General features: G+C 40.2%; 1 protein-coding gene across 1 annotated transcript in view; it reads right to left on the reverse strand.

Moving 5' to 3' along the window:
* Positions 1 to 15,698: 15,698 nt before the first annotated feature.
* The window catches only part of ACBD3 (acyl-CoA binding domain containing 3), a 35,637-nt gene continuing 25,759 nt past the window's right edge, over positions 15,699 to 25,576 (reverse strand). Inside the window, exons 6-8 of the mRNA XM_061160160.1 lie at positions 24,029 to 24,215; positions 21,654 to 21,938; positions 15,699 to 17,944 (exon numbers count right to left, since the gene is read on the reverse strand). Coding sequence (XP_061016143.1) covers positions 17,733 to 17,944; positions 21,654 to 21,938; positions 24,029 to 24,215 — 684 coding nt within the window. The 3' untranslated portion in view covers positions 15,699 to 17,732. The remainder of the gene's footprint in view (positions 17,945 to 21,653; positions 21,939 to 24,028; positions 24,216 to 25,576) is intronic.

A 25,576-nucleotide genomic window follows, 5' to 3' on the forward strand; every position in this document is an offset into this window, starting at 1 on the left:
GTGCCACTCCCCACAGCCAGGCCACCCAGCTATCCCATCATGATTTCCCAAGTCCATCAGGTCTTCCGAAAAGACTTGCTCCCTTCTCTTCCTAGCGTCCTGCCTCCTCCCCTCCTGGGAAGGGACGGCATTCATCCCGCGATGGAGCCTGGTTCTGTGAGGAACCCTGAGACATCGGGATGAAAGGTGCTGGTGGGATTCTGGGTTCCGGTCTGCAGAGGAGGGGCGGGGAAGGGCCGATTTGGTGCCCGTGCCTGGGCTGTGGTAGGAGGCCATGTGAGGACAGGGGCAGCAGAGAGGGTTCCGGAGATCCGAAGCTCATGAGGGAGTAGAAGCATCCCCAGAGCAAAGGCCTGACAGAATAACCGGGGGGAGTTCTAGGGGCGTGTCCTGGGGACACAGATGGGGAGGTGGAGGCGACGGTGTGAGCTTTGTAATTAGCCTGCCTTCATAATTTTGTTTTTACCTAGAACCCTCTGGGACCTGATTAGATCTGCTTTTTAGAAAGCTCTCTGGCTGCGCTGCAGAGAATGGATGGGTGGGTGGGGAGGTTAATGGAGAATGGGGGCTGGCCCTGCGGAGAGCCTGCTGGCTGGAGAGTGCTTGGGAGGTGGGAATCCACAGGACTTGGGAGCTGATGAGGAAAGAACCTAAAGAAGACAGAGTTTGGGAATTCCCTGATGGTCCAGAGATGAGGACTTGAAGCTCTCACTGCTGAGGGGCAAGGTTCAATCCCTGGTCAGGGAACTAAGATCCCACTAGGTACAAGGCCAAAAAAAAAAAAAAAGACAGTTCACTGACATGGGGGATTGAGGAGGAGGGCAGATCTGGGGAAAGTTTCCAACATCCACAGGAGAATCCAGAAGGTACCTGGAAAGCATTGTGTAACTGGGGTGTCTCTCCTTAGGAGCAGGAGGAGCAGCCCCATTGTTTGTAAGGATGTCATTCAACCCTTCTCCCCCAAGCCTGATAAGGTAAGTCAGAGACTTACCTCCTCCTCCTCCCATGTGACTCAGACCCGCAAACCTACTCAGTTTAAAGGGTGGATACTCTGTGGCTTCCGGTGGCTCAGTGGAAAAGAATCCACCTGCCAATGCAGATCTGATCCCTGGGTTGGAAAGATCCCCTGGAGGAGGAAAAGGCAACCCACTCCAGTACTCTTGCCTGGGAAATCCCATGGACAGAGGAGCCTGGTGGGCTACAGTCCATGGGGTCACAAAGAGTCAGACACGCCTGAGCGACAGGACAACAGAGAACTAAATCCCCATGCAGCAACTAAAGATCCTGCGTGTCACAAGGAAGGAGGAAGATCTTGTGTGCCACAGTTAAGACCCGGTGCAACAAAATACATATATAAAGCAGACCATGTCACACGTTGGTTTAACCTGTTTGCACAGGCTGTCTTCCCATTTAGGCCTCAGACAAAATAACCCCCTAGAGAAACCTTCTTGATCACCCCTGTCCAAGCCAGACTAGTTGCCCCCTGCTCAGTATCCCATCGCCTCTCCTCCCCACCCCCCCCATTATCTTCTTTACTTTTTTCATTACTCTTTCGTTATCTGACATTCTTTTTTCTTGCTTCCTTGGTCTGTCCGTCCAGCGTCCAGCAGGATGTCAGCTATCTGACAGCAGGGTCCTTTCTAGGCTTGATGCCCCAGTATCACCGGCGTCTGGCGAGGGTGGGCAGGGGGCGGGGGTAGGTGCTCAAGGGGTATCTGTGCTGCTGGGGCTCTGGTCCAAACTGTGTCCGAGCCCTGGCATTTGAGCAGCCTGGGTCAGGGGCAGGTTGAGGGAGATGTTGCCACCCTGCTCTCTGAGTTTCCTCCGGCACGGCCCTCCCTCCCTGCTGGCCCTCCAGCACTTCTCTCCTCTCCTACGGACCAAGTCTGTTGAGTCGTAGAGCAGCAGCACTAACTTTGCTCAGGGTCCTGTGAGATCGGAGAGAGCTGAGAGCAAAGCCATAAATCCACATCTCCCATGCAGGTTTCCAAGGTCCCTGTGCCCTCACAGCCTCTCTATGGGACCTGAAGACCAATCAGGAGGCTCCCTCCCTCTGATTCTCCAAACCACTGTTTACTACAGAGGAGCTCCTGTTTCCTGGACTACAGAGGAGGCAGCCCCTAAATCATGTAGGTGCCTCCCGTGGTGCAGAAGAGGGGTGCAGCTAGAATCCTGGGAACACTGGCCTTTAGGTTACAAATGGGAAGAAGCGGAGGTTAAGGAGAAGATGAAAGTACCTAAAGACTCAGAAGGTCGGGAGAGGATGCTGGAGGCCAGTGCAGCAGAGGATTTCAAGAAGGAAGTTGCAAACAGGGTCAGTATGGCAAAGCAGTCCAAGATGCAAATATGTCAAATGGTTAATCACAGAGACTGTTGGTAACCTTTGGTGAGGGCAGAAGCCAGACTGGCACTGTAGAGGCAAGAAGTCTGGGACTTCCTGAGTAGCTCATATGTGTGTGATGGACAGGAGATGGGGCAAAAGCTAACAGGATTCAGGAGACATGAGCCTTTTATAAGATGGAAAGTGATGGGACTTCTGTGGTGATCCAGTGACCAAGACTCCATGCTCCCAATGCAGGGGGCCCAGGTTGATCCCTGGTCAGGGAACTAGATCCCACATGCCAGAACTAGAGATTCCATGTGCCACAACTAATATTGCGGAACTGAAGATGGAAGATCCTGCATTGCAGCCAAATAAATAAAATATATATATACACACACACAGGATGGAACGTGAGCATGCTTACACGGGAAGGGAAAGGCAGCCAGGGAGGAAAGAGAACCTAAACAATGCTGGGAGGATCTGGGGGATGGGGATGGAATGGGACCGGTGGAAGCAAGGCAGAGAGGTGAGGTGATGTGGAGCAGAGATGGAAGGGCCTTCTCACTTGTTGGAGCTGGGGGTCGAGGGGTGGCAGGCCTGTAATGGTTGTTGTAGGGGAGCGAGGGTTGTGCAAGGACGTGGAGGGACCTGAGGTCACATGACCTGGACCAACACCCTCGAGGAGGAGCAGGAGACTTTCTCTCCAGAAGCACCTGCCAGCCCAAATGTAAACAAAATCAAGGGTTTTTTCTCCTCCTCCTCCTCCAAACCCTCATTTTATGGAGGTAGCAGTATTGTCTGTACTTTGGTAGCAGTGTGGTTCCACAAGAGCGAGTGTTAACAATAAAACCAGCTGGATAGAAGAAAATTCTCCATAAAAGCCAACAACAGCAAAACTAGCCAAAAAAAAAAGAAAACAGTTTCCCTGGCGGCTCAGCGGTAGAGTCCGCCTGTCAATGCAGGAGACACAGGAGACTCAGGTTTGATCCCTGGGTAAGGAGGACCCCCCCACCCCCACCCCCAGAGGAGAGCATGGCATTCCACTCTAGTATATTCTTGCTAGAAAAATCCCACGGATGGAGGAGCCTGGCAGGCCACAGTCCACAGGGTCCCAGAGACATGACTGAAGTGACTGGAGCACAAGCCAAAAAGAGTCGGGGGCAGGGGCCAGGGGTGGTGGTGGTGTCAATAGGTCTACATTTATGGTGAAATAACAGTAATGCCTCTTGCAAAATGACTGGAGAAAACCGGGGTATCACACCAGGTCTCCGTGTGAATGACTGGTTAGCTCCAAATCTAATTTTGGTTCTACTGCAAATGATTATATGCTTTTAGGTAGGTGCAGTGTTTCCTTTTGTTTTTAACGTATTGTTAAAAGGCAGTGGAACTAGACAGCTGCAGACTCCTTGGGCTCAGAGGCTTCCAGCCTGAGAAAGTTCCATGAGTCAGCAGCCCTGGGAACAGCCTCAGGGCTCGGTCTGGTGGCTCTGCCTGCAACTGGCAGCAGATCACCGGTACTGTGGCCACCTCCTCCCTGAGGTGGTTGTGAGTCTGGAGCTTGCTTTAGCCCCTCATTTTTCCTTTAAATTTGTCTCCAGAACTTGGGGCCCTTTCTGGCCAAGATAAAGAGCTTCGTAGTTTGGATTCCAGAAGGAACCACGCCCCCTCCCAGAAAGAACGAACTGCCCAGGAGGGAAGAGGCTCTGTCCTAAAACATCTCCGCGATCAGTTCATTTGGTCCAAGCTTCCCATTTCACAGGTTGAGATACACAAGTCACCCCCCAAAAGCAGTGTTTTGTGAACCTCACAGATGGTGTTAGCACGTGTGCGCCCTACACACGGGACAGGGTAGGTGGGTGGACAGGGCTCTCTCAGAAAGACTGGGAAACTGAGGAAAGAGGGAGGCAGCCTGTTCAGACACTAGCAATTAGTACCCGGAGCCAGAATGTATTAGAGATCTGTGGCACACCCATTTTGGGGCCAGAAGAAACCAAATCTTCCCTTTAATCTTCTATGATCTCCATGGGTAGCTGGTCTATAGGTGTACCCAGTGCTTTGTTGTATAATACGAAGATTTCCCAAAGATGCTATAGAGGCATATAATCCCTCAGGCAGAAATAGTATTCATAGAATACTAATAAATAAAACATAAGGACAGTGTCTGCCACAGGATTTTTAATTCTTTAAGGGATTTAATTATATTAAAGAGCTAAATGAATCTGTTCTAAGAAAGATTCCATTCTCCTTTCACAGCCAGTTCATGGTGAAAGGTTTCTGGAGACAGGTAGCTGTCCTCAGAGACAATTAACTGAGGCTTCAGGCTATTGTTGTGGTTGCCTTATTCAAAAAGGCTGAACTCTGCCTCCTTTCGAAGACAATGGGCTGCTTTTCTGGGCGCCTGAAATCCTCAGCTATCAGAATTTGTTTTGTGAAGTTTGCTCAGCGTTCAATTGTTCTTTCGATGAATTTGTAGGGGAGAAAGTGGTCTCCCCGTCCTATTCCTCCGCCATCCTGGCTCCTTCTCCTCAAAGGCTGAACTCTGAGGAGTCCCTGACAATCACTGTGGGGGACAACACAGGCAGAAACCTCACAGATTGTTGAGAAAAGGACCTTTAAAAAAAAAAAAAAGGGCAGAAAGATGATGCTGGGAAGCTAGGTAGTCAAATAAAGGTCTTTGAGGAGACTACAGACGGATGACAGGGTTACAGAATGCACAGCTCAAAGTATAATTGCCAACTGGCTGTGACAAATTTTTGTCCTCACCAGACCCTGGACTCTGAAGCTAGTTCTCATTATAATCCGGAAGCCCAGCGGATGGATGTGGGAACATCATTGCTCTCTATTCCCTCTATTCCGCAATTTTGCTTATGCTGCAAGTAAGAAAGCAAAAGCCTTCAGAAAATCAATCTGGGGACCTCCCTGGTGGTCTAGTGGTTAGCAATCTGCCTTGCAATACAGGGGATGTGGGTTCCATCCCTGGTTGGGGAACTAAGATCCCACATGCCACACTACGAGCTCACGCACTCTCGAGCCTGTGTCACAACTAGAGTCCCTGGTGCTGCAATGAGAGAGCCACATGATGCCAAGGAAGGCCCTACGGAGTCAAATGAATTATTAAACAGAACAAAACAAAAAAACATGAGGAGGTGCTGCCTTTCCAAGTGACTCCTTCAACTGAAAAAAAAAAAAAAATCAATCTGTCCAACACAAAGAATTAGAGAAAATATTTGCATATCATTTTATCTGTGAAAGGACTGATACCCAAAATATATATCATAAAGAATGTCTACATCACAGCAACAAAAAATCAAACAACCCAATTTAAAAAGTGGGCAAGAGACATGAACAGACATTTATCCAAAGACATACATGGGTAAACCTTAAAGACAGATATTATGCTAACTGAAGTAAACCATAAACAAAAAGGACAAATATTGCATGATTCTACTTATATGAAGTACACAGAAGAGTCAAATTCATAGAGAATGTAAAACAGTGATTACCAGGGGCTGGGGCAGAGAAGAAATGGGAGTTACTGTTTAATGGGAATGCAGTTTCAGTTTGGGATAATAAAAAATTTCTAGAGATGGACACTGGTGATGGTTTCACAACCCATGAATATACTTAATGCCGCTGAAATGTACATGTAAGAATGGTTAATATGGGAATTCCCTGGTGGTGCCGTTGATATGAACCCACCTGCCAATGCAGGGACACAGTTCAATCCCTGGTCTGGGGGATTCCACGTATTTTCTAGGTTTACCATTCTTTGTTTTTTGGCCATGAGCACAACACGTGGGGTTGTAGTTCCCTGACCTCATGCACTGGCAGTGAGGAGCCTTAACCCACTGGACCACCAGGGAAGTCCCAATTCACCCTTCTTAAGTTGTAGAAATGCATTAACAATGAGAAAAATAGTAACTTTCCTTGAGCCCATCTCAGAGCTATTACAAAGCACCTGAATAATCTGAATTCAAAGGGGTAAGAAACCCATCCAAGCTGAGAAGGGCTGTACTGAGCATGCTACGTTATGCTGAGCGTGGAAGAAAAAGGTGGGTGCCACTGGAGATAAGGAAGAAAAACTAAAATTTAACAAGATTTTAAAAGCCAAGTGTGGGTGAGTGTATCAGTTATGACAGTCGGGAGGACCAGAAAAGAACTCACACTCACGTGCAAACTGTTTTCTAGGCTGGGTCTCCAAAGGTACAGAGCAAGAGAGAGCCACCCTTGGCAGCACATGCATGCCGTAAGGATCGACAGCTCTGGGGGGAACAGATGTGAAAACCCACCTCCTTTGAAGGAAAGCTTTCCTGCACAGCCCAGGCAAAAAGCTATTCCAAAGCTACTAGGGAGGACATGAAGTATACCGCTGTGATGTTTTTACACTGTACATGAAGTGTATAATATATCCGAAAGTAGACTGTGATATATTAAAGACATATGTTATGAACCCCAGCACAAACACTAAATAAATCAAAAAAGCTAAATATAAATAAGTCAACACGAGAATTCCCAAAAAGGCAGCAAAATCATCCAAAGAAAAGATGCAACAAAGAGAAAATAGCAAGATTATAGATGTAAATACAACTCTTCCAACAACAATTAAGTGTAAATTACCTAAACACTCCCATTAAGAGCAAATGATCAGAGTAGATTAAAAAAAATCCATCTATATGCTATCAACAAGAAACCCACTTTAAAGACATAGACAGGTTAAAAGTAAAAACATGGAGTAAGATATATCCTGTAGACATTGAAAGAAAGCATTAAGTGGTAGTACCAATACCAGATGAAACAGATTTTAGGACAAGGAATGTAACTTAGGCATGAAGACATGAATAATTAAATAAGAGGTCAATCAATCTAAATCTATCCAGACATAACAATCATAAATGTGGATACCCAGAGCTTCAAAATACATAATCTAAAAATTGATTAAAAAAAAAGATTCAAAATAGACAAACTCAGAATTTAGTTAGTTTCAACACTCCTTTGTTGGTAATTGATAGATCAAGTGTACATAAAATCAGTGAGGATAGAGAAGACCTTAACGCCAGTATCATGGAGAAGGAAATGTCAACCCACTCCAGTATTCTTGCCTGGAAAATCCCATGGATGGAGGAGCCTGGAGGGCTACAGTCCATGGGGTGGCAAAAGAGTCTGACACAACTTAGCAACTAAACACTACCACCACTACCAAGCTACCTGACCTGCTTGACATTTACAAAAACTTCTACCCAACACCAGTAGACTATACATTCTATTTAAGTGGAACATGGAACATCTACCAAGAGAGACTATTTTGGGATCTAAAACAAGTCTCAATAAAAAGGATTGAAATATACAAAATATGTTCTTTGGCTACATGGAATTAAACTAGAAATCAACAATAGAAAACATCTGGGAAATTCCCAAATATCAGAAAATGAAACAAAGCACTTTAAAATATTAATAACTTATATATCAAAAGAAGACATCACAAAGGAAATGAGAAAATATTTTAAATAAATGCAAAAAATTCTTCCAATATATCAAATTTATAGAATGTAGATAAAGCAACATTTGGAGGAAAACTCATAGCTTCAAATGATTAGATAAAGAAGATCTCCAATTGAAAACCTAAGCTTTAAAAAAACAAAACAAAACTAAGATACCTTAAGAAATTGGGGGGTTGTGTGTGGAAACAAATTAAACCCAAAACAAGCCAAAGGAAAGAAGTAATAATAAGAGGTAAAATCAATTACATTTAAAAAAATCAATGAAACCAATAGCTGATTCTTGAGAACCTGAATAGCTCTCTCTATATATCAAAGAAATCAAATTCACAGTTAAGAAAGAAAAAAGAAAATTCAAGACCAAGATAGCCTCTCTGGAGAATTCCACTAACATTTAAGAAAGAAATAACAATCCTCACAACATTCTTCCAGAAGACAGACGAGAGTATACTTCCCAACTCATTTTAGGAGGCCTCCATTACTCTTGATACCAAAACCAGACAACAGTATCATCAGAAAACAAAGCTAATTTTCAATATTCCTCATAAACATAGAAACAATTTTAGCAAATTGAATCTAGCAATATATTTAAAAAGATCATTACCAAGTGGGGTTTATCTTGGAAATGCAGCAGAGTTGGTTCAATATTCAAAAAGCAATCAATATAATTCACTGTATCAACAGGCCAATAAAGAAAAGTCAGGTACAGCTCATCTCCATAGATGAAGAAACACATTTGGCAATATTCAACATATAAGCTCTCAGCAAACCAACAGAAGAGGACTTTCTCAACTTGATAAAGAAAAACCTATGGCTATCATAATCTTAAATGGTTAAAGACTAAGTGTCTTCTCTTTAAGATGGAGTCAAGAAAGATGTCTCACTCTTACCACTCCATTTAAAAGGAGTGTTCTGCAGGGTGTTGAGCTGTTTAGACAGTGTGCACCCCGAGAAGTGAGGGTGGAACTGCCGACCTCCTTCCTTGGGAACTACACTCAGCATCAAGCTATCATACTGAGCACCCCGACTTTATCTTGATTTATTTTGTACAGCTGTTAGCAAGGTATGTCCTAATGTAACTGCTTCTTTACTTTTATGCACTTCAGCTTACGAAAGGTCTCGGAGGAATGCTCTACCTTCAGTTGAAAAACCTGGATATGGTCAACGATTTTTTTTTTTTTTTGGCGTCAACTGATTTTTGACAAAGATGCCAAAACAATTCAAAACAGGAAAACAATAAGTGGACATTTATGTGCAAAAAGAAAACAAAAATTATTACCTTACATTATGTACAAAAACCAACTTGAAATTGATCATAAAGTTAAAATGTAAAACCTAAACTATAAAACTTCCAAAGAAAATACAGCAGGAAAAACTTGAGTTAGGCCAAGATTTCTTAGGACACAGAAACCATAAAAGAAAAAAACTGATAACTGAACTTCATTACATTAAAATGTCTGCTCATCAAAAGGCACTGTTAAGCAAATGAAAAGACAAGTCAAACACTGGGAGAAAATATTTGCAAAACCCACTCCTGTAAAAGGTTTGCATCCTGAAATATAAGGAACTCTTACAAGTAAACGGTAAGAAAATAGCCAGAAAAGGGGCAAAAAGTGTGAACTAATACTTCATCAAATGATAGACATGGATGGCAAATAAGCACATGAACAGATGCTTAACATATACTGAACTGCAAATGAAAACCACAATAAGATACTACCTGTTAAATGGTCAAAATGTTTTTAAACTGACAAAGTGCTGGTGAGGAGATGAAGCTACTAGAAATCTTAAGTGTTGGTGGGAATGCAAAATGGTAAAGCTACTTTGAAAAGCAGTCTGGTAGTTTTGTTAAAAAATTAAGAAGCTACGTGTATACTAACTATACAACTTAGCACACCCACTCCTAGATATTAACCCATGAGTAGTAACATGTGTCCACACAGATACCTATACATGAATGTTGACAGCAACTTAAAAGGGTGCATTTTCAAAGCTTGTAATTTATATCTCAGTAAGCCAAAAAAGGTCCATCTAGTCAAGGCTATGGTTTTTCTAGTGGTCATGTATGGATGTGAGAGCTGGAATGCAAGAAAGCTGAGCACCGAAGAATTGATGCTTTTGAACTGTGGCGTTGGAGAAGACTCTTGAGAGTCCCTTGGACTGCAAGGAGATCCAACCAGTCCATCCTAAAGGAGATCAGTCCTGGGTGTTCATTGGAAGGACTGATGCTGAAGCTGAAACTCCAATACTTTGGCCACCTCATGCAAAGAGTTGACTCACTGGAAAAGACCCTGATGCTGGGAGGGACTGGAGGCAGGAAGAGAAGGGGACAACAGAGGATGAGATGGTTGGATGGCATCACTGACTCGATGGACATGGGTTTGAGTGGACTCCAGGAGTTGGTGATGGACAGGGAGGCCTGGCGAGCTGTGATTCATGGGGTCACAAAGAGTCAGACACAACTGAGCGACTGAACTGAACTAAGAAGTTAAACGTAAAATTCTCATGTGATGCAGCCATTCTACTACTATATACCCAAAAGAACCAAAAAGTATTCAAATAAATACCTGTTCACAAATGTTGGTAACAACACTATTCACAACAGCCAAAAAGGTTCACAACAGCCAAAAAGGTTCACAATAGCCAAAAGGTCCAGCAACAAATGAGATAAAACTGTGGTATATCCATACAATGGATTAGCTTTCAGCCATAAAAAACACTGAAGTACTGATACATCCTATATATAACTTGGCTGAACCTTGAAAACATGCTTTGTGAAAGACACAAAGCATCACATATTGTATGATTCCTTATATACGAAATATCTACCAGGCAAATCCATAGAGACAGAATGGATTAGTGGTTGTCAAGCCAAGGGATGGAAGGAGCAGAGAATGGGCTCATTTTTTAACAGCTCTGGGTGTTCTTCTGGGCAGATGAAAAAATTTTAGAGGTACTGGTTGCACACTGTGAACATCACTGAATCACACACTTTAAAATGATTAAATGTCACTGAATTGTATACTTAACAATGATTAACTGTATATGATCTTCATCTAATAAAAAGAAAAAATGCATTGGTCTATCCAATGACATATATATTTATAAAAAAGAGTAAAGCTATTATGTATTTTTGTTGTTGTTGTTGATAACCAGGGTTTTTAATTACATTTTAAAACAGCATTCTGAGCTCTGCCTATGGCTCAGTGGAGACTGAGCACCATGAAGCAGCCAGGCCATTATGTATTGATAGAAGATTACGCAAGTAAATTTTTAAGTTGAAAAAGCTGTCGAGTATATACAGTAGGGGAGAATTTATAAATATGTACTTCTTTACTTGGTTTTACATAACACGAATGAAGCCTGTAATATTGCTTGCCTTCAGAGAGCAAGGTGAGTGGCTGGGGACAGGGCAGAAGCTATTTTTTATATAAGCTTGTACCTATACACTGTTGTACCTTTTGTATTTTGAACCATGTAAATGCATTAATATTCAAAAAATTAAGAGAAAAAATAAAGTTAACATGGAAAAGCAAAGTACAAAGCTAATCAAAACAATTTTGAAAATTAACGGGAGATGGGACCTTCACTCTTGTAGATATTTAGACTTGTATAAGAGTAGACCAAAAAACAAAGAATAGAGAAAAGTCCTAAAACAGACAAATACACTCACAGTATGAATACATACATATGCTGTCTCTAAATATCAGACTGATATAAACAAATAAATATAAAAATACACACAGGGTAACCAGTCTATGAATGGTAGTGGAATAATCTTAGTTATTCCTATAGAAAAATAAATTAGTAACTCCTACCTCACACCAAAAATAAATTTCATGTGTACTTGAGACACAAAACACATTTTAAAGAAGAGAATCTTTACATACTCTGGGCTGAGGAAAACTTCTTAAAGTGGATATGGAAAACACAGACCAAAAAAGTTTAATAAATTTAAAGTAAAAATTTCTAAATAGTAAAAGACATTATAGAGTAAAAAGACAATCTGAGGTCTGGCATCAGTTATTTGGATGCAAATGACCAAAAATAAATGGTAGGATCCAGAATATTTAAAGTACTCCTATAAATAAAAGCACAAGATAAAGGATGTAAATATGCACTTCATAAATGGCCAGTAACATAAAGAAAGAGATGCTTATCCTCACTGGTTATTAAGGACATGCAGTTAAACCACACAAAAGGTTTTAGTTTTACCTCCATCCAATTGGTAAAATACCAAAATCTGACAATTGTCACTAAAGATGTGGAACAAAGGCACCTTTGTATATTGCTTTTGGGAATTTAAATCGACACAATCATTTGAAGACAATTTCCTATCATCTAAAATAGTTGCAGATCCATGCAGCGTATGACTTAATTCTATTTCTTGATATATACACAGGAACTTGTTGCATATGAGTATAAACAGACACATACAGGAATATTTATAATAGTGGAAACCCGAGAACAATCCTAAATATCCAATAGCAGGAGAATTACTCCGTGGTGTTATATAGTATCCACATGATGAATTACTCTCAGCATAGAGCTATATGAAGCTAATCACTAAAAAAAAAATGCAGATCAGAAAAAACAAACTATCAAATGATATCATTTTATATAAAATCAAAAGCATTCTGCAAAAGCACACTATTTTGGCAACCAAACTTTTCTGGCAACACACAATTATTATAAAAGTCATATGGAATGATAAACACCAAAATTAGAATAATGATTATGTTTGGGAGCAAGAAAGAGGAACGGTAATCAGGGAAGGTACACAGAGCTCAACTCTTTCATTCATGTTTTATTACTTTGGCAAGATCTGAAGCAAATAAGGTAAAAGAGCACATGTGACCAAAAGGGATTGTGTTCTATACTTTAATGTACACTAGAACTGTATCATAACTGAAAATGAGAAAAAAAGATCAGAAGGAAAATTCCCAAATGATAACTATTATTTCCTAGTTGTAGGTTTATATTTACTCTTTTACCCTATGCATACTGTCTAAATCTTCTATAATAAATGGGTATGGCTTTTATAATGGAAAAAAAAATCAATGAAAGCTATATACTTTAAAACTCACCTGATAAACTCAAGTCTGCTAACTGTCCACTAGAATCCATTTCCTTTTCCTAATAGCCACAGACAAGAGTGTCCAGCAAGAGACACTGCAGCTAGAGGAGGCCATGTAACTAAGTACTTGCTAATGGAAAATGAACCATGAAATAAGGGTTTTCCTCTTCAAATTAGGCATGAGTCCCACCCTCCTCCCCTGGTTGAATCAGGAATGTGATCCTTGCAGCCTGAGTCAACCACGCACACAGAAACGAGACCACTGCTCAGGACAGTGGGGCAGTAACCCTGTAAGAATCTGGGGTTCTGGGAATGCTGGAGCCCACCTGCACTGCAACATTCGCCTCCTCTGGCCTGTTTGAGACAGCAAACTATCTTACTTGAACTACTTGATTTTTGAGTCTCTGTTGTCCCAGATTAGCCAGTATTCTAATTAATAATGGCAGGAAAGACAACTTAAGGGTTGTACCTTTCATTTCTTCTCTTGAAGTTACCATTTAAGAACAAAGAACTGTCTTAAGGGCCATCCAAAAACTACAATAACAAATCAGTGGCTGAATCTCTACCAATTAATCTAGAAATTAATGAAGTATTCCAATGTAAATCCCCAATAAGATTTTTCATGAAATACAACCACCTAAAGATTAAATTCATATGGAAGAAAGGTACAAAAATAGCCAAGAAAAAGTATCAAAAGAACAGAGGAGATTTACCATGTATCAAAATGTATTTCAAAACTATAATAAAGTGTAGTATTAGCGCACAAATGGCCAAATAGATAAATGGAACAGAATTCAGAAACAAACTCATATATATATGGAAATAAGCAAAACATAAAGGAAAAAAACTCAATAAAACTGACAACATAGTTTATAATATCTACGACCATACAGACACATACACACACAAAAAACACCATAAACAAAATTAACAAACCAGCAATAAACTGAGAGAAAACACTTAGATATAATGTATGATCAGTATATAAACTGTATTTTTAAATACTAATAAATCAATATAAAATTACCCAGCTGAAAATGGGTAAAGGACATAAACAGGCAATTTATAGAAGAGGAAATACATATAAGTAATAAAAATAGATGCTTAATCTTACTAGTTAACTGGGAAATACACAAAATTTCATTTTCCCTCCATCAGATTAACCAAAATTAAGTCTGATAAAAGAGAAAAAAGCAGTATTCTCATACATTACCACCCATAGTGTACTAGAGGGGAAAGTAGTCAGCCACTTTGAAGCACCATTGGTAGGGTCTATTAAAATTAAAAATGCACAGAATTTATCCAGCAATTCCACTACTTGGTATCTACTCTTGAAAAAGTCATGCACATTTGCAGAGACATATAAAAGAGTGTTCACTGGAACATCATTTATAATAAAAATTAGAAGTAACTGAAAAATGTTCACTAACAAAAAATGGCCAGAGTCATTCCATAGCACACACAGCAGGTTGAAAGAACACAGGAGACCCATACTAACCAACAGGAAACATTCTCCAAACACAACCTGAAAAAATAAGCGGCAAAGTGTAGACCTTTTGGAAACATGTTTACGTTATTGTATTTTGCCATGCTCCCCCTTCAAAAAAGTCCTGTTATCGGTCATATTAATTATCTTAGAAAAGGGTAAAAACTGTTATAATTGTACAGATATGCCATAAAGGTTTAAAAAAAAATCAGCAACTGTAACCGAATTTGTACTTGCTCTTTTCAGGAACAGACTTTCAAGTCACCAGTTCACTGCAGGATTGAACTGAGCCACCACGCACAAGCTTTCATCACAGATGAGTACCTGCTCAATTTATACTTTACCTATGTTTGGACTGCCTGGGTCCAAATGCCAAAGTCAGTTCTGGAAATGTCATCCAGTTAGTTTTCTGGTATAAAATTAAGTACCCTAAATCAATTCACGTCTTACAAGTGGCAGGTCAACTAATAAAAATAGAGTCAGTGCTTCCATCTTCAATTATAAAACAAATCAGTTAACATAACAAGCATCTGAAAAATGTAATATACTCAAAGGTGTTGAAGGGACAATAATCAACTTGGTCTTGAAAAACTTTCAGTAAGGAAGCTGAAGAACCCTAGGCAAATGTACGGAGACGGAAGTCCAATATTGATTCGCAGACCTTTTTAGGGTCAAGGCTCCATAGCATGGTTTCCAAGATGTGCTCACATATCAACAACTCTCTTTAACTGGTCCATGATCTGCCTTCATGGTAGCAACAAACTACACAGGGGAAAAAAATAGGCAGTAACCTCACTGAGCCTCTCCAAATTTCCAAAGGGGAAAAAAATTTAATGTCCAAGTCTCCTGACATTTCAGTTGGGTCATTTTAAGAACAGTTTGTGGCATTTCACATCACACTGACTGTGGCAAGCCTCACACTGCTGCAAGGAATATGCTATACCAACAGTTTGATAGGGGAAATATAGTAAGTCATTTTAAATAAAAGTCAGTTGTCTTCCCTTCCATCAAGAAATCTGGGCATTCCCTAGTGGCTCAGATGGTGAAGATTCCGCAGGCTGTGCAGGAGACCTGGGTTCGATCTGCGGGATGGGATGCAACCTGCTCCAGTATTCTTGCCTGGAGAAAACCATGGACAGAGAAGCCTCATGGGTTACAGTCCACGGAGTCACAAAGAGTTGGACATGACTGAGCAAATAACACTTTCACAAGCTACAGGACACTTTAAAAAAAAAAAAAAAGTCTGAAAAACTGTTAACCTATTTTAACAAACTAGGGTAAACCACAGCAGAAACAAAAATAATCAGCCAACAATAGTTTGATATTGTTTAACTTTTTAAAACAGATCATTTAAAACATTTCTTCTCCTCCTACCCAAACGATGAAATACAGAACTAATGCTTCAGAGAACACTATTATTAATGAAACGTCAACAAGTTACAGATAAACATTTTAATTGATTAAATATATTATTTTCAAGATCTTTTGGAAATCGCACTTGTAATATTCTATTCAACAGCCAAAGGCAATAAAAAAAGTTTAAAACCAAAAATGTTCTGACATGAACATGTGACAGGAATTGCTGCTATGTGAAGTAACATACACTGCTCCCAGGAACAATATTTTTAGAGAATAATTCATCTTAACATGTGCAAGGACAAATCTGTAATCAAAGGCTGGAAGAAATATATATTAGTGCCTGCTTTTTAAAAGTTTATTTTACATTTTAAATACAGTATTTTCTCATTAAAAAAAAAATGCCAGGAGGTACCTAACCCCATGGTTTCTATACCATATACACGAGAGCTGATGGACAACGTGACAAAGCTTCTGGGTGTAACAGAATGAACACCTATAAACTGGGACTACTGAATCGAAATTAAAAAACACAAATTAAGCACTGCTTAGGAGAAAACAATCCAGTTTCCAAATAATCAAAAGAGAACAGAGTTAGATATGTACAAAACCAGATATTAAAAAACAGAAAAAAAATGCAGCACACAAAAAAACAAACAGCCCCTTATGTAGTGAACTGTATACACTGCAGCTAATCAATGGAAACCCTCCTACAAGAAGTGATTTATGATCAAAAATTTTAAAAATCTAAGTATTTCAGTAAGAACATATAATAAAAACATTATGTGTATATTGCCATCTTTATAATTTTCTATCTATACCACCCTTCTGAAAACAAGAATCTCTACACTAGTCAATCACTTACACAAATTTGAGGCAATTAATCCATATTTGATTCTAGTAAGGAAAACAAAGATGTACCTCCTTCCATCAATGAAGACATAATACAGATTAAAGCTATAAAAAAATTTAAGCAAGGCCATATGCATTTCCAATTCTTTCTATTAAGTAATTCCCAACTGGGATCATGTAGGATATGTGCCTAAGTAGTATCAAATCAAAAGAAAATGGACTATCTCTGGCAGTGATTTCCATATTAGTGCAATGTTATTCACCATACACTGAATTATATTTAAATGACCTTATATATTTTAATTCAGTAGGTGTCAATTTGTTTACAAAATCCCTAACTATATGCTTGTGTAGAAAACAGTTTCAATTTGAGATGCTCTATAAAGCCAAATCAAGACAAAAATGAATTACTTTTTTTGCTTTGCTACTGGTAGTATAAATACCAGATGAGGAGAAAAGGGCCAAGGGTTTGTGGAGGCTTGCTAAGATGGATGTTTTCAGTGTTCTATGTGTCTTGATACTTCAATTATTAATTAGGTTTGAACATTCTATATTAAGATTATTCAGAAAATAATTATCTGTAACATAGCTCTTAACTAAACGGCCGAACCCAAAGCAAAACAATCTGGGTTATTCACAATAAGATCAAATTGAGGCAATTTCTTTTCTATTATAATCTGTGACATCCTAAGTTTCAAAAATGGTGACCTTCGATGAAAGTGAGGTGTCCTCATGTAGACTATTATAGGACTTCAAATCAGAGGGCACTGTAGCTATGGGCTCTCAGAAAACACAGAGCAGGTAGCAATGGACTAACCATCAGCCAGGTGGGATCAATGTTGAGCTGCTTTATTTTGGAGGCTTTAAAAGATTTAACACGTAGCTCGTGTGACATCAGCATCCACTCGTGACACTGCTGGTCAGCACCGAAGGGCTGGTTGAGTCTGAGGAGTCCCTTTCACCCCAAAGTACTAATGCTCAAAAGAGTTTCAAGGAAATCCTGATTCCCAGCAAGAGTCACAAACCATCAGACCAAAATCAACAGGGTAAACACTGACTGCAATGCTCCACAAAAGTCAAAAGAAATTTTCAAATTAAATGCCATCTTCCACTCAACCCTAGACTCCAGACTCTGTAACATCTTTATCTAGTATAATAGACTCTGTAGTAGACTGATTTTGACCTCCACAAAGAGTAGGAGTTGTCAAACTTGAGGAGGTAGACTCCTCTCCCTGGATATTGGTGGCTGCCGGCATACACCTCCTCGTGACAGTCCCGCCGGTACACAGGCACAATCTCATCCAGCAGGGGCTTGTTGGCATTCTTTTTGGCCTTCTCTTCAGAACTGATGTTCTCTGTGGAGAAAACAGAGACACGTCAGAGCTGAGAGATTCAGGAAAACCACACGTCTGCCTCAGGCATTTTAAACTCCATCATTTGAGAAATTGCTCATTAGGAATTCTCGCAATCCACTCTACAAATTATGTGCATGTGAATGTGTACTGATTCCTCCTTACATCTGAGCAGCTGCTATGTACCAAGCGCAGCACTCTCTGGGCCCTGGGAGCCCAGAGGCAAGCATCTGGTGGCGGCAGCCGTCAGCAACCTCTCTCCCTCTGTACATGAGCCACTGTTCCTCCCCCACCGTGCCCCTTCCACATCCACTCAGTTCCTAATTCCTCCCAACAGGCAGGATATCACTCAGCTGAGTAAAACCACGGAAAATGCTGCTGTGACCCTCTTCCTCCCAACAATATGGAAGTCCTCTCTTGTTTTAGGAATGGGGAGAAGGGAGCTTATGAGGACTATTATTTTCTATTAATCTAAAATACAAAGAGTAAAATGAGAAAGACACAGGAAAGAGGTAGACATTCAGAGACACTCTGAAAATGCAATCACTTTCACTAGGCCTGTGTAACTTAGGGACGATCCCAGTGGCAAAACAGAGGCTTTGATTCTAGGTTTGCCCCAGGTTAATAGCTTTTTGAACTGTAGTGATACAAGGTTAGAAAAAAAATACCTGTAGAAACCTGTAGGAATGAGAACTTACGAACCAGCTGAAAAGTCTTTGTTTAATATAGTAATATCAACAGCCTCAAGGAAAACTGCTGTTGTTTAGTCTCTTTTGAGACCCCCATGGACTGCAGCCTGCCACGCTCCTCTGTCCATGGGATTTCCCAGGCAGGAATACTGGAGTGGGTTGCCATTTTCTCCTCCAGGGGATCTTCCTGACCCAGGGGTTGAACCTGCATCTCCTGCATTGACAGGCAGATTTGATACTACTAAGCCATCAGGGAAGCCCCTCAAGGAAAACAGATCAAGGGAATATTCAGCATAGATTTTAAAAGACTTTCAGGTTTGCAACATGGCAGAATGACTTACAGGCACATGAATCAATTATGTGATGATTGTCAACGGCCACTTTTAGGAATTTATACCAGGAAGGTCTAAGATACTCTCAGTTGAGAGGAGCTTAAGGAGACTTGTTACTACAATGTGGCACCCTGGATGGGATCCTGGTACATTCAGAAAAACTAAGGAAATCTTAAGAAATATGGACTTTAGTTAATAATATATCAATACTGGTTCATTAGCTAAGATGAATATACCATGGGACAAGGTAAGATGTTAACAATAGGGGAAAACTGGGTTTCAGAACTCTTTGTACTATCTTTGTAATACTTCTGTAAATCTAAAACTATTCTAAAATAAAAAGTTTATTCAACAACAGTAGATGACAAACAGGCCCAAATCAGATTTGTTTTATCATAGCAATACTACTTAAAATTAAATGTCCTTCATTTGCAAATGAGAGATACAAGTCGTTGTAAGTACACATTACTGCCCATAAAGATATCCATGAAATAGATTATTGGGCCCATTAATTCAAGATCCAAATTTTGCTCAAAAATCTACAAAATTAAAGGTTATTAGGAGAGATGAAAGATGCATCTTTCTTCAATCTAAGCAAAGAATTGGGACCTAGAAACAATAAGTGGAGAATTACAGCAGAAGGATGGATTACCATCATGTTTTCCTCAGAGAAAACAAACTCCTCCGTCTCTCAAGACCTAATGAAGAAAAACTAAAACAATAAACAAAAAAACTGGACTTTGCTTCCATTTTAAACCAAGCTAAAAGGACCCCACATAAAATAAAATACACAATGTGGACAAGACCTGGTGGCACAGTAGCCTCCATAAGGAGACAGGTGGCAAATGAAACCATTTGAGTTAAATCTTCACTGTTGTTACTTCTTTTTCTTTTTTTCTTTGGTGGGGGGGGGGGGGGGGGCGGGGGTGGCTATGCCATGTGGCTTGTGGGATTCTCAGTTCCCTGACCAGGGACTGAACCTGGGCCATGGTAGTGAAGCCCAGAATCCTAACCACTAGGCCACCGAGGAACTCCCCTCACCGCTGTTATATCATGAGCGGAGAGGCTTCAATGGGTCAGTTTAGTTGCAAATCATGTTACAGGTAATCATGACAGGTAACGCCATTTTCCATTTGAGGCTATCATACATTAGTGCAAAGATCAAAGACGTCCAGCTTCTCACCTCGAGTGAGGCACTGAACCTTAGCCATTTTGATCAGTGCTTTTCCCAACAGCAGTAACACAATGATAATCAGCTGAGGGCTCAGATTACGAAGTATCCTGCTTTAAAAGCTCTCAAGCTTACAAACCAGGAGAAATAGATTACTTCAACCCACTTAATAGAGAATTCTCTTATTATTCACAAAGCTCTTTAAAAGTACAGTAATTTGCACATACTAAAAACTTCCCTTCCCAAGCATGTGCAAATCAGCTGATTGTAATGAGTCCCCGTGTGCATCAGAAAGACTAATAAAGGGCTTAGTTCCTGTCCTGATGCTGCTGAAGGGCACCTGAGACAACAGAAGTGGCACCTGCCCTGCAAACTCAGGCCTTAGTTTTTTTTCCCTCCTTACTCTGACCTTTTACTGGTCTGGTTCAGTCAGCAGTATTTATGTGCAATGCTTTCCCTTGCTCGTGGAACTCAGAATAAAGACTGCTGAGAATAAAATGCTAAAAGAGAAAGCAGCTCCTAAATGACACTGGCCCGTGTGTGTGCTGCCATACACAACCTGAAGGGGCCCAGAGTATCTTGGTGATAAAACTGAATCACCGAGATTCAGCTTGTCTATCAAAAGCGGACTGAACTTTCAGCCTCTCTCCATGTACCTTCAACAACTACCTCTTTAAACTTATCCCTGTGTAGTCTCTGTGGTTACCTACACTCTTCAATACGCAGTTCACTTATAAGTCACCTGAAAGGTTAGTTATGGTCAAGAATTGAAGGTGCTCTCCCATTCTCCCAGTCAGAGCACTCCTTCCATATTACTCCCAATCAAGTCAACAAATATTTAAGTGCTTATTAGGTGGATACAAAAGCCCTGTGTTCTAACTTTTCTGGATAATGACAAAATTAAGATGACTATCTTCTCAATCAGTAAGCAATACATTTTACAACCTACTTCCTAGACCAAGATAGTTTTGTGGGCTTTTTTTGCCCACACAAGACATGTGGGATTCTTAGTTCCCCAACGAAGTATTCAACCTGTGCCCCTTGCCTTAGAAGCTTGGATCACCAGGGAAGTCCCAACATCAAGACAGCTGAAACTGTCACTGGAAACATTTGATTTTGTCTAGTTAGAGAAAATACATCTTAGAATAACAACCTAAAAAGCTGATATAAGAAATATAAATTCCAGAGCTGGCAGAATTTCTTGCTTGCTCTTTTGTAATTTTTCAAAATGACCTTGCACATTTGGCTTTTCAACACATAAGGCTGAAAAGTATAAAAGCATTCAGAAAGCAGTAAAATAAACTGTCAAACAGACTTCCCTGGCATTCATAAAAATTCAGGCCCCAATCATCCAGGAGGCTAGCTTCTCTCACAATATTCTCAGCCTAAGGTCCCACCACTGAAATGTTTGATCCCTGTCCAGGAAGTTAATCGGGGAGCATGAGGTTGGCTGACATCGGAACTGCTACCATTTCTGTCAACGCACAACCCAGCTACTGAATATGGACCAATGGCTCTACCTTCCTCCTCCTCGTCGTCATCGCTGGACTCACTGACATGCACGCTGACAGCAGTGTTTGGAGAGTCTGTCCATTCAAAATATACCCCAAACCCAATGTCATAATTGTCTGTAGCAAATTCCCAAAAGAGATATGATCCTTCTTCATGGGTGGGTACTCGAACAGTGACTACTTCTCCTCGGCCCACTGTAATCACGGAATCCGCATCCTGCCGAATCTTCTCTTTAAAGTCTTTGATCTGGGGTCGTGTCCACATGGATGGAGCTGCGATTACTGGAAGAGATTCTAAAGGCAACAGGAATTACAAAGGATAAAGAGGATGAGCCTTCACCTGTAGGCAGCAATACCTGCATAGGACCACCTGCCCAGCCATGTGCAGGCACCAACTGCAATCTGGTCTACCTTAGACTGAAGACTTTAAAAGCCTCCCCATGGAAGTCTCCCCCCAAACTCCTATACTTAATACCACCACAGGTATTCAGAGGTCAACATTCCATTTTAAGTAAAAATGCAAACCATATTCTTAAAAAGGATTTTTTCCCAGTACTCTAACTGCATATGGGCATGGAACAATGACCTTGGAAACTTCCTAGTTGGAAACAGGAAAACAGTCAAACAAAGAGAGATGTGAACTTGAAATAAATTCATTTTTGGATGTGAACAAAGAAGGCTGGGCTTTGACTTCAGACTCTCTGTCAGAAAAAAGTCTTGACCTTGGAGTAAACCAAAGCTCTAAGGGAGGGGTTACTCTAAGGAAACTCAGAGAAAAACTTGGGATAGGAATGGAATTGCTAGCAACTGAGGAAAAATGGGTAATGTCTTGTTACTGAGAAATATCTATGTGCACTCAATAGGTTTTCCAGAATTATTCAGAGCCTTTGACAAAAGATTTATTTGAAAATACTGGCAAACTTGCAATAGGAAAAAAAGGCGAAGAGAGGAATGAATCAAGGTATTTCAAGGTCTTTTCTGAACTTATTTATTACTTGTTTTAAAAAGACAAGGAAACCAACTTTCTTATGAACCACGCTACCACCATCTCTGATCAGTCACTGAAATGGTCTCTTATTCCTTCTTACTTGGGAACTGGTACTCTTGATTCAGACCGCTCACCTTAAGTGTCCCTTCCCGAGGAAAACCTCTGGTGACCTAACTAGCTCATATCTCCATATTATGTGCTTTCACACTGTAATGGACCTTTCTCTACACACAGTACTTATCATGGCCACAATTTACATTGTATGTGTGTTATTTTGCTTCACCTGTAGCCCAACACCCAGAGAATCTTGAACCAACTACTGAATGAATGAATGAATGAGCTGCCCATGAAAAGTTAAGTAGACTTTTGAAAATCTAAGTTATCTTACTGGTAACATGGTACTTCTGTCTCAAAAAATATATTGTGAATATATGGTAAACAGCCTACAAGTTGGCCCCCAGTGATCCTCACCTTGGGTATTCATGTACTTGTAAAGTCACCACTCAAAATTCACCAGGACCAACAGAATATGGCAGAAGTGCTGACGTGTTACTTCCAAAGCTAGGGCATAAAGAACACTGCCACTTTTGCCTTGGTTTCCTTTGCATCGTGTTCTCTGGAGAAGCCAGCCACTGTGTTGAGAACACTCAAGCAGCCCTTTAAGAAAGGCTCCATGGGGCAGGAATTGAGGTCCTCCTGCAAATGGCCAGCATGAACTCGCCAGTCATGTGAGGGAACCATCTTGGAAGCAGTCTCCAGTCCCGGTCAAGCCTTCACATGATCGCAGTCCTAGACGACGTCCTGACTCCAGCCTCATGAGAGACCAGAACCACCACCGGTTAGTGTGTGTGTTAGTCTCTTAGTCGTGTCTGACTCTTTGTGACCCCACGGACTGCAGCCCGCCAGGCTCCTCTATCCATGGGATTCTGCAGGCAAGAATACCGGAGTGGGCTGCCGTTTCCTTCTCCATGGAATCTTCCTGACCCAGGGATCTAACCCAAGTCTCCTGCATTGTAGACAGATTCCTTACCATTTGAGCTACCAGGGAAGCCCACCACTCAGCTAAGCAGTTCTTCAATCCCTGACCCACAGAAACTGTGAGATAATAAATGTTTAATTATTATTTTAAGCTGCTAAATTTGGGTACAGTGTGTTACACAGCAACAAATAACCAGTATATAAAATAAGACAACCCAAAGGACATCTGATTTGCCCTTCTAAACTATTCTAAGAGTCACCAGAAGCATCAGATTCAGACTAAAAAGAGTGAAAAAGCATTCAACTCTCACAAATATGTAATTGCTCTCAGAAGCTAATGAATCTGACTTCCTGACTTTTGCTTTTCATGAGTCTGAATTACAGTATCTGGATGGAAGTGCACATACAACAACCACACCTTTTGGTCCATTCTCCAGGGCTTCTTCGGCGGCTTCTGGTTCAATCTCTTTTTCAGTGCTGTCAGGGTGGGCTTTGGCCTGTCCATTAACTGACATCATATCACTTGGTGTAGTTGCATTCACTTTTGATGATGTAGGAGAGGAAGCCCCAGCTACTGCTACTTCCTGTTGTTTCTGTAATGCTGCCTATGAGTCAAGAAAAAGTGAAGACACACTGACTAGGAAGGCTAAAAATGGGACATTTACCCTGAGATGCGTTCTGATCCCATCAGAATTTTTGCCTCATCAAGTAGCTCCAAGAAATTACTAATAAACTTTATCAGTTTTTATCTTACCTATAATGAATACTAGTATAATAATATTCTGAGGACCACCTTCTTGTGACCTGAGGATCACTAGAAAAACTAGGAAAAAATTAAAGTAGGTAGAAATAATCATCCCACATAAAATTATTATAAGTAAAAACTGAACACGGAAACATCTGTTCTTAAAACTGATAGAAAAAAAATCTTAATAAAATTCAGATACATAAAATTTTCATCAGAAAAATTAAACTTGGTAGAAATAAATGGTAACAGAAGAAAATTCACAAAGGCAGAAGCTGTAAATGGTGAAACCTGGTAATGGCCCCAAAAGTAACCAACAAATCAAATATGGACGAAAATAATTAATAAATCACATCTTTATACACATAAAAATTATCACAAACTAAAAACTGCTAATCAAGTAAAAAAAAATATTGACCTAAAAATTAAATAGGCTTATAAAATGGAGTTTGAGGTCAAAATAATTTCTTTAAAAAAATGCATCACTTTTGCATAATTATATGTATTTTCATAAACATAAAATTAAAAAGTCCTCTGAAAAATGGAAAACAGAAACAGCTTAAATCCAAAGGACAACTATTTTAGGACATTCCTCTCATATTAAAATGAATCAATATTAGTATTAACACTATGAGAAATGCCTAAGTATTACTTACATAACTTTTGGGGAAACTTTAAATAAAATTAATTATAACAAACATATAGAAAAGTATACAAATCACAAATGTACAGCTTCACCAATTTTCATTAGACGAACATACACATAAAACCAACACCCAAATCAAGACATTATCTGCATCCCAGAACCCTTCCTGGTGCCCCTTGCCAGAAAGTCCTTCAAGGGTAATGATGAATCTAACCTGTAAAATTACAGGTTTGGCTCTGCCTGTCTTTGAACTTTAATATACATGAAATTGTATACTATATGCTCTTTTTTCTGTCTGGCTTCTTTTACTCAACATTTGTTTGAGAGGTTTATCTATAAAGTCATAAGTATGTAACTGTATTTTGTTTGCTTGCATTGCAATAGAATATATTATTGCGGAAATAGGAAATTTACCCAATCTACTGTTATGCATTAGGGCATTTAAGTAACTTTAAATTAAAACATTAAGTTATAATAAGTGAGCATATACTTACAACAGTTTAAAGAAAATAGGGGAAAAAAGCCTGTATAATTTCATGGGTTAGGGATGATGATACATTTTGGCCTATCTGAAT

Source organism: Dama dama, chromosome 14, assembly GCF_033118175.1.
Source record: "Dama dama isolate Ldn47 chromosome 14, ASM3311817v1, whole genome shotgun sequence".
NCBI classification, from domain to species: Eukaryota; Metazoa; Chordata; class Mammalia; order Artiodactyla; family Cervidae; genus Dama; species Dama dama.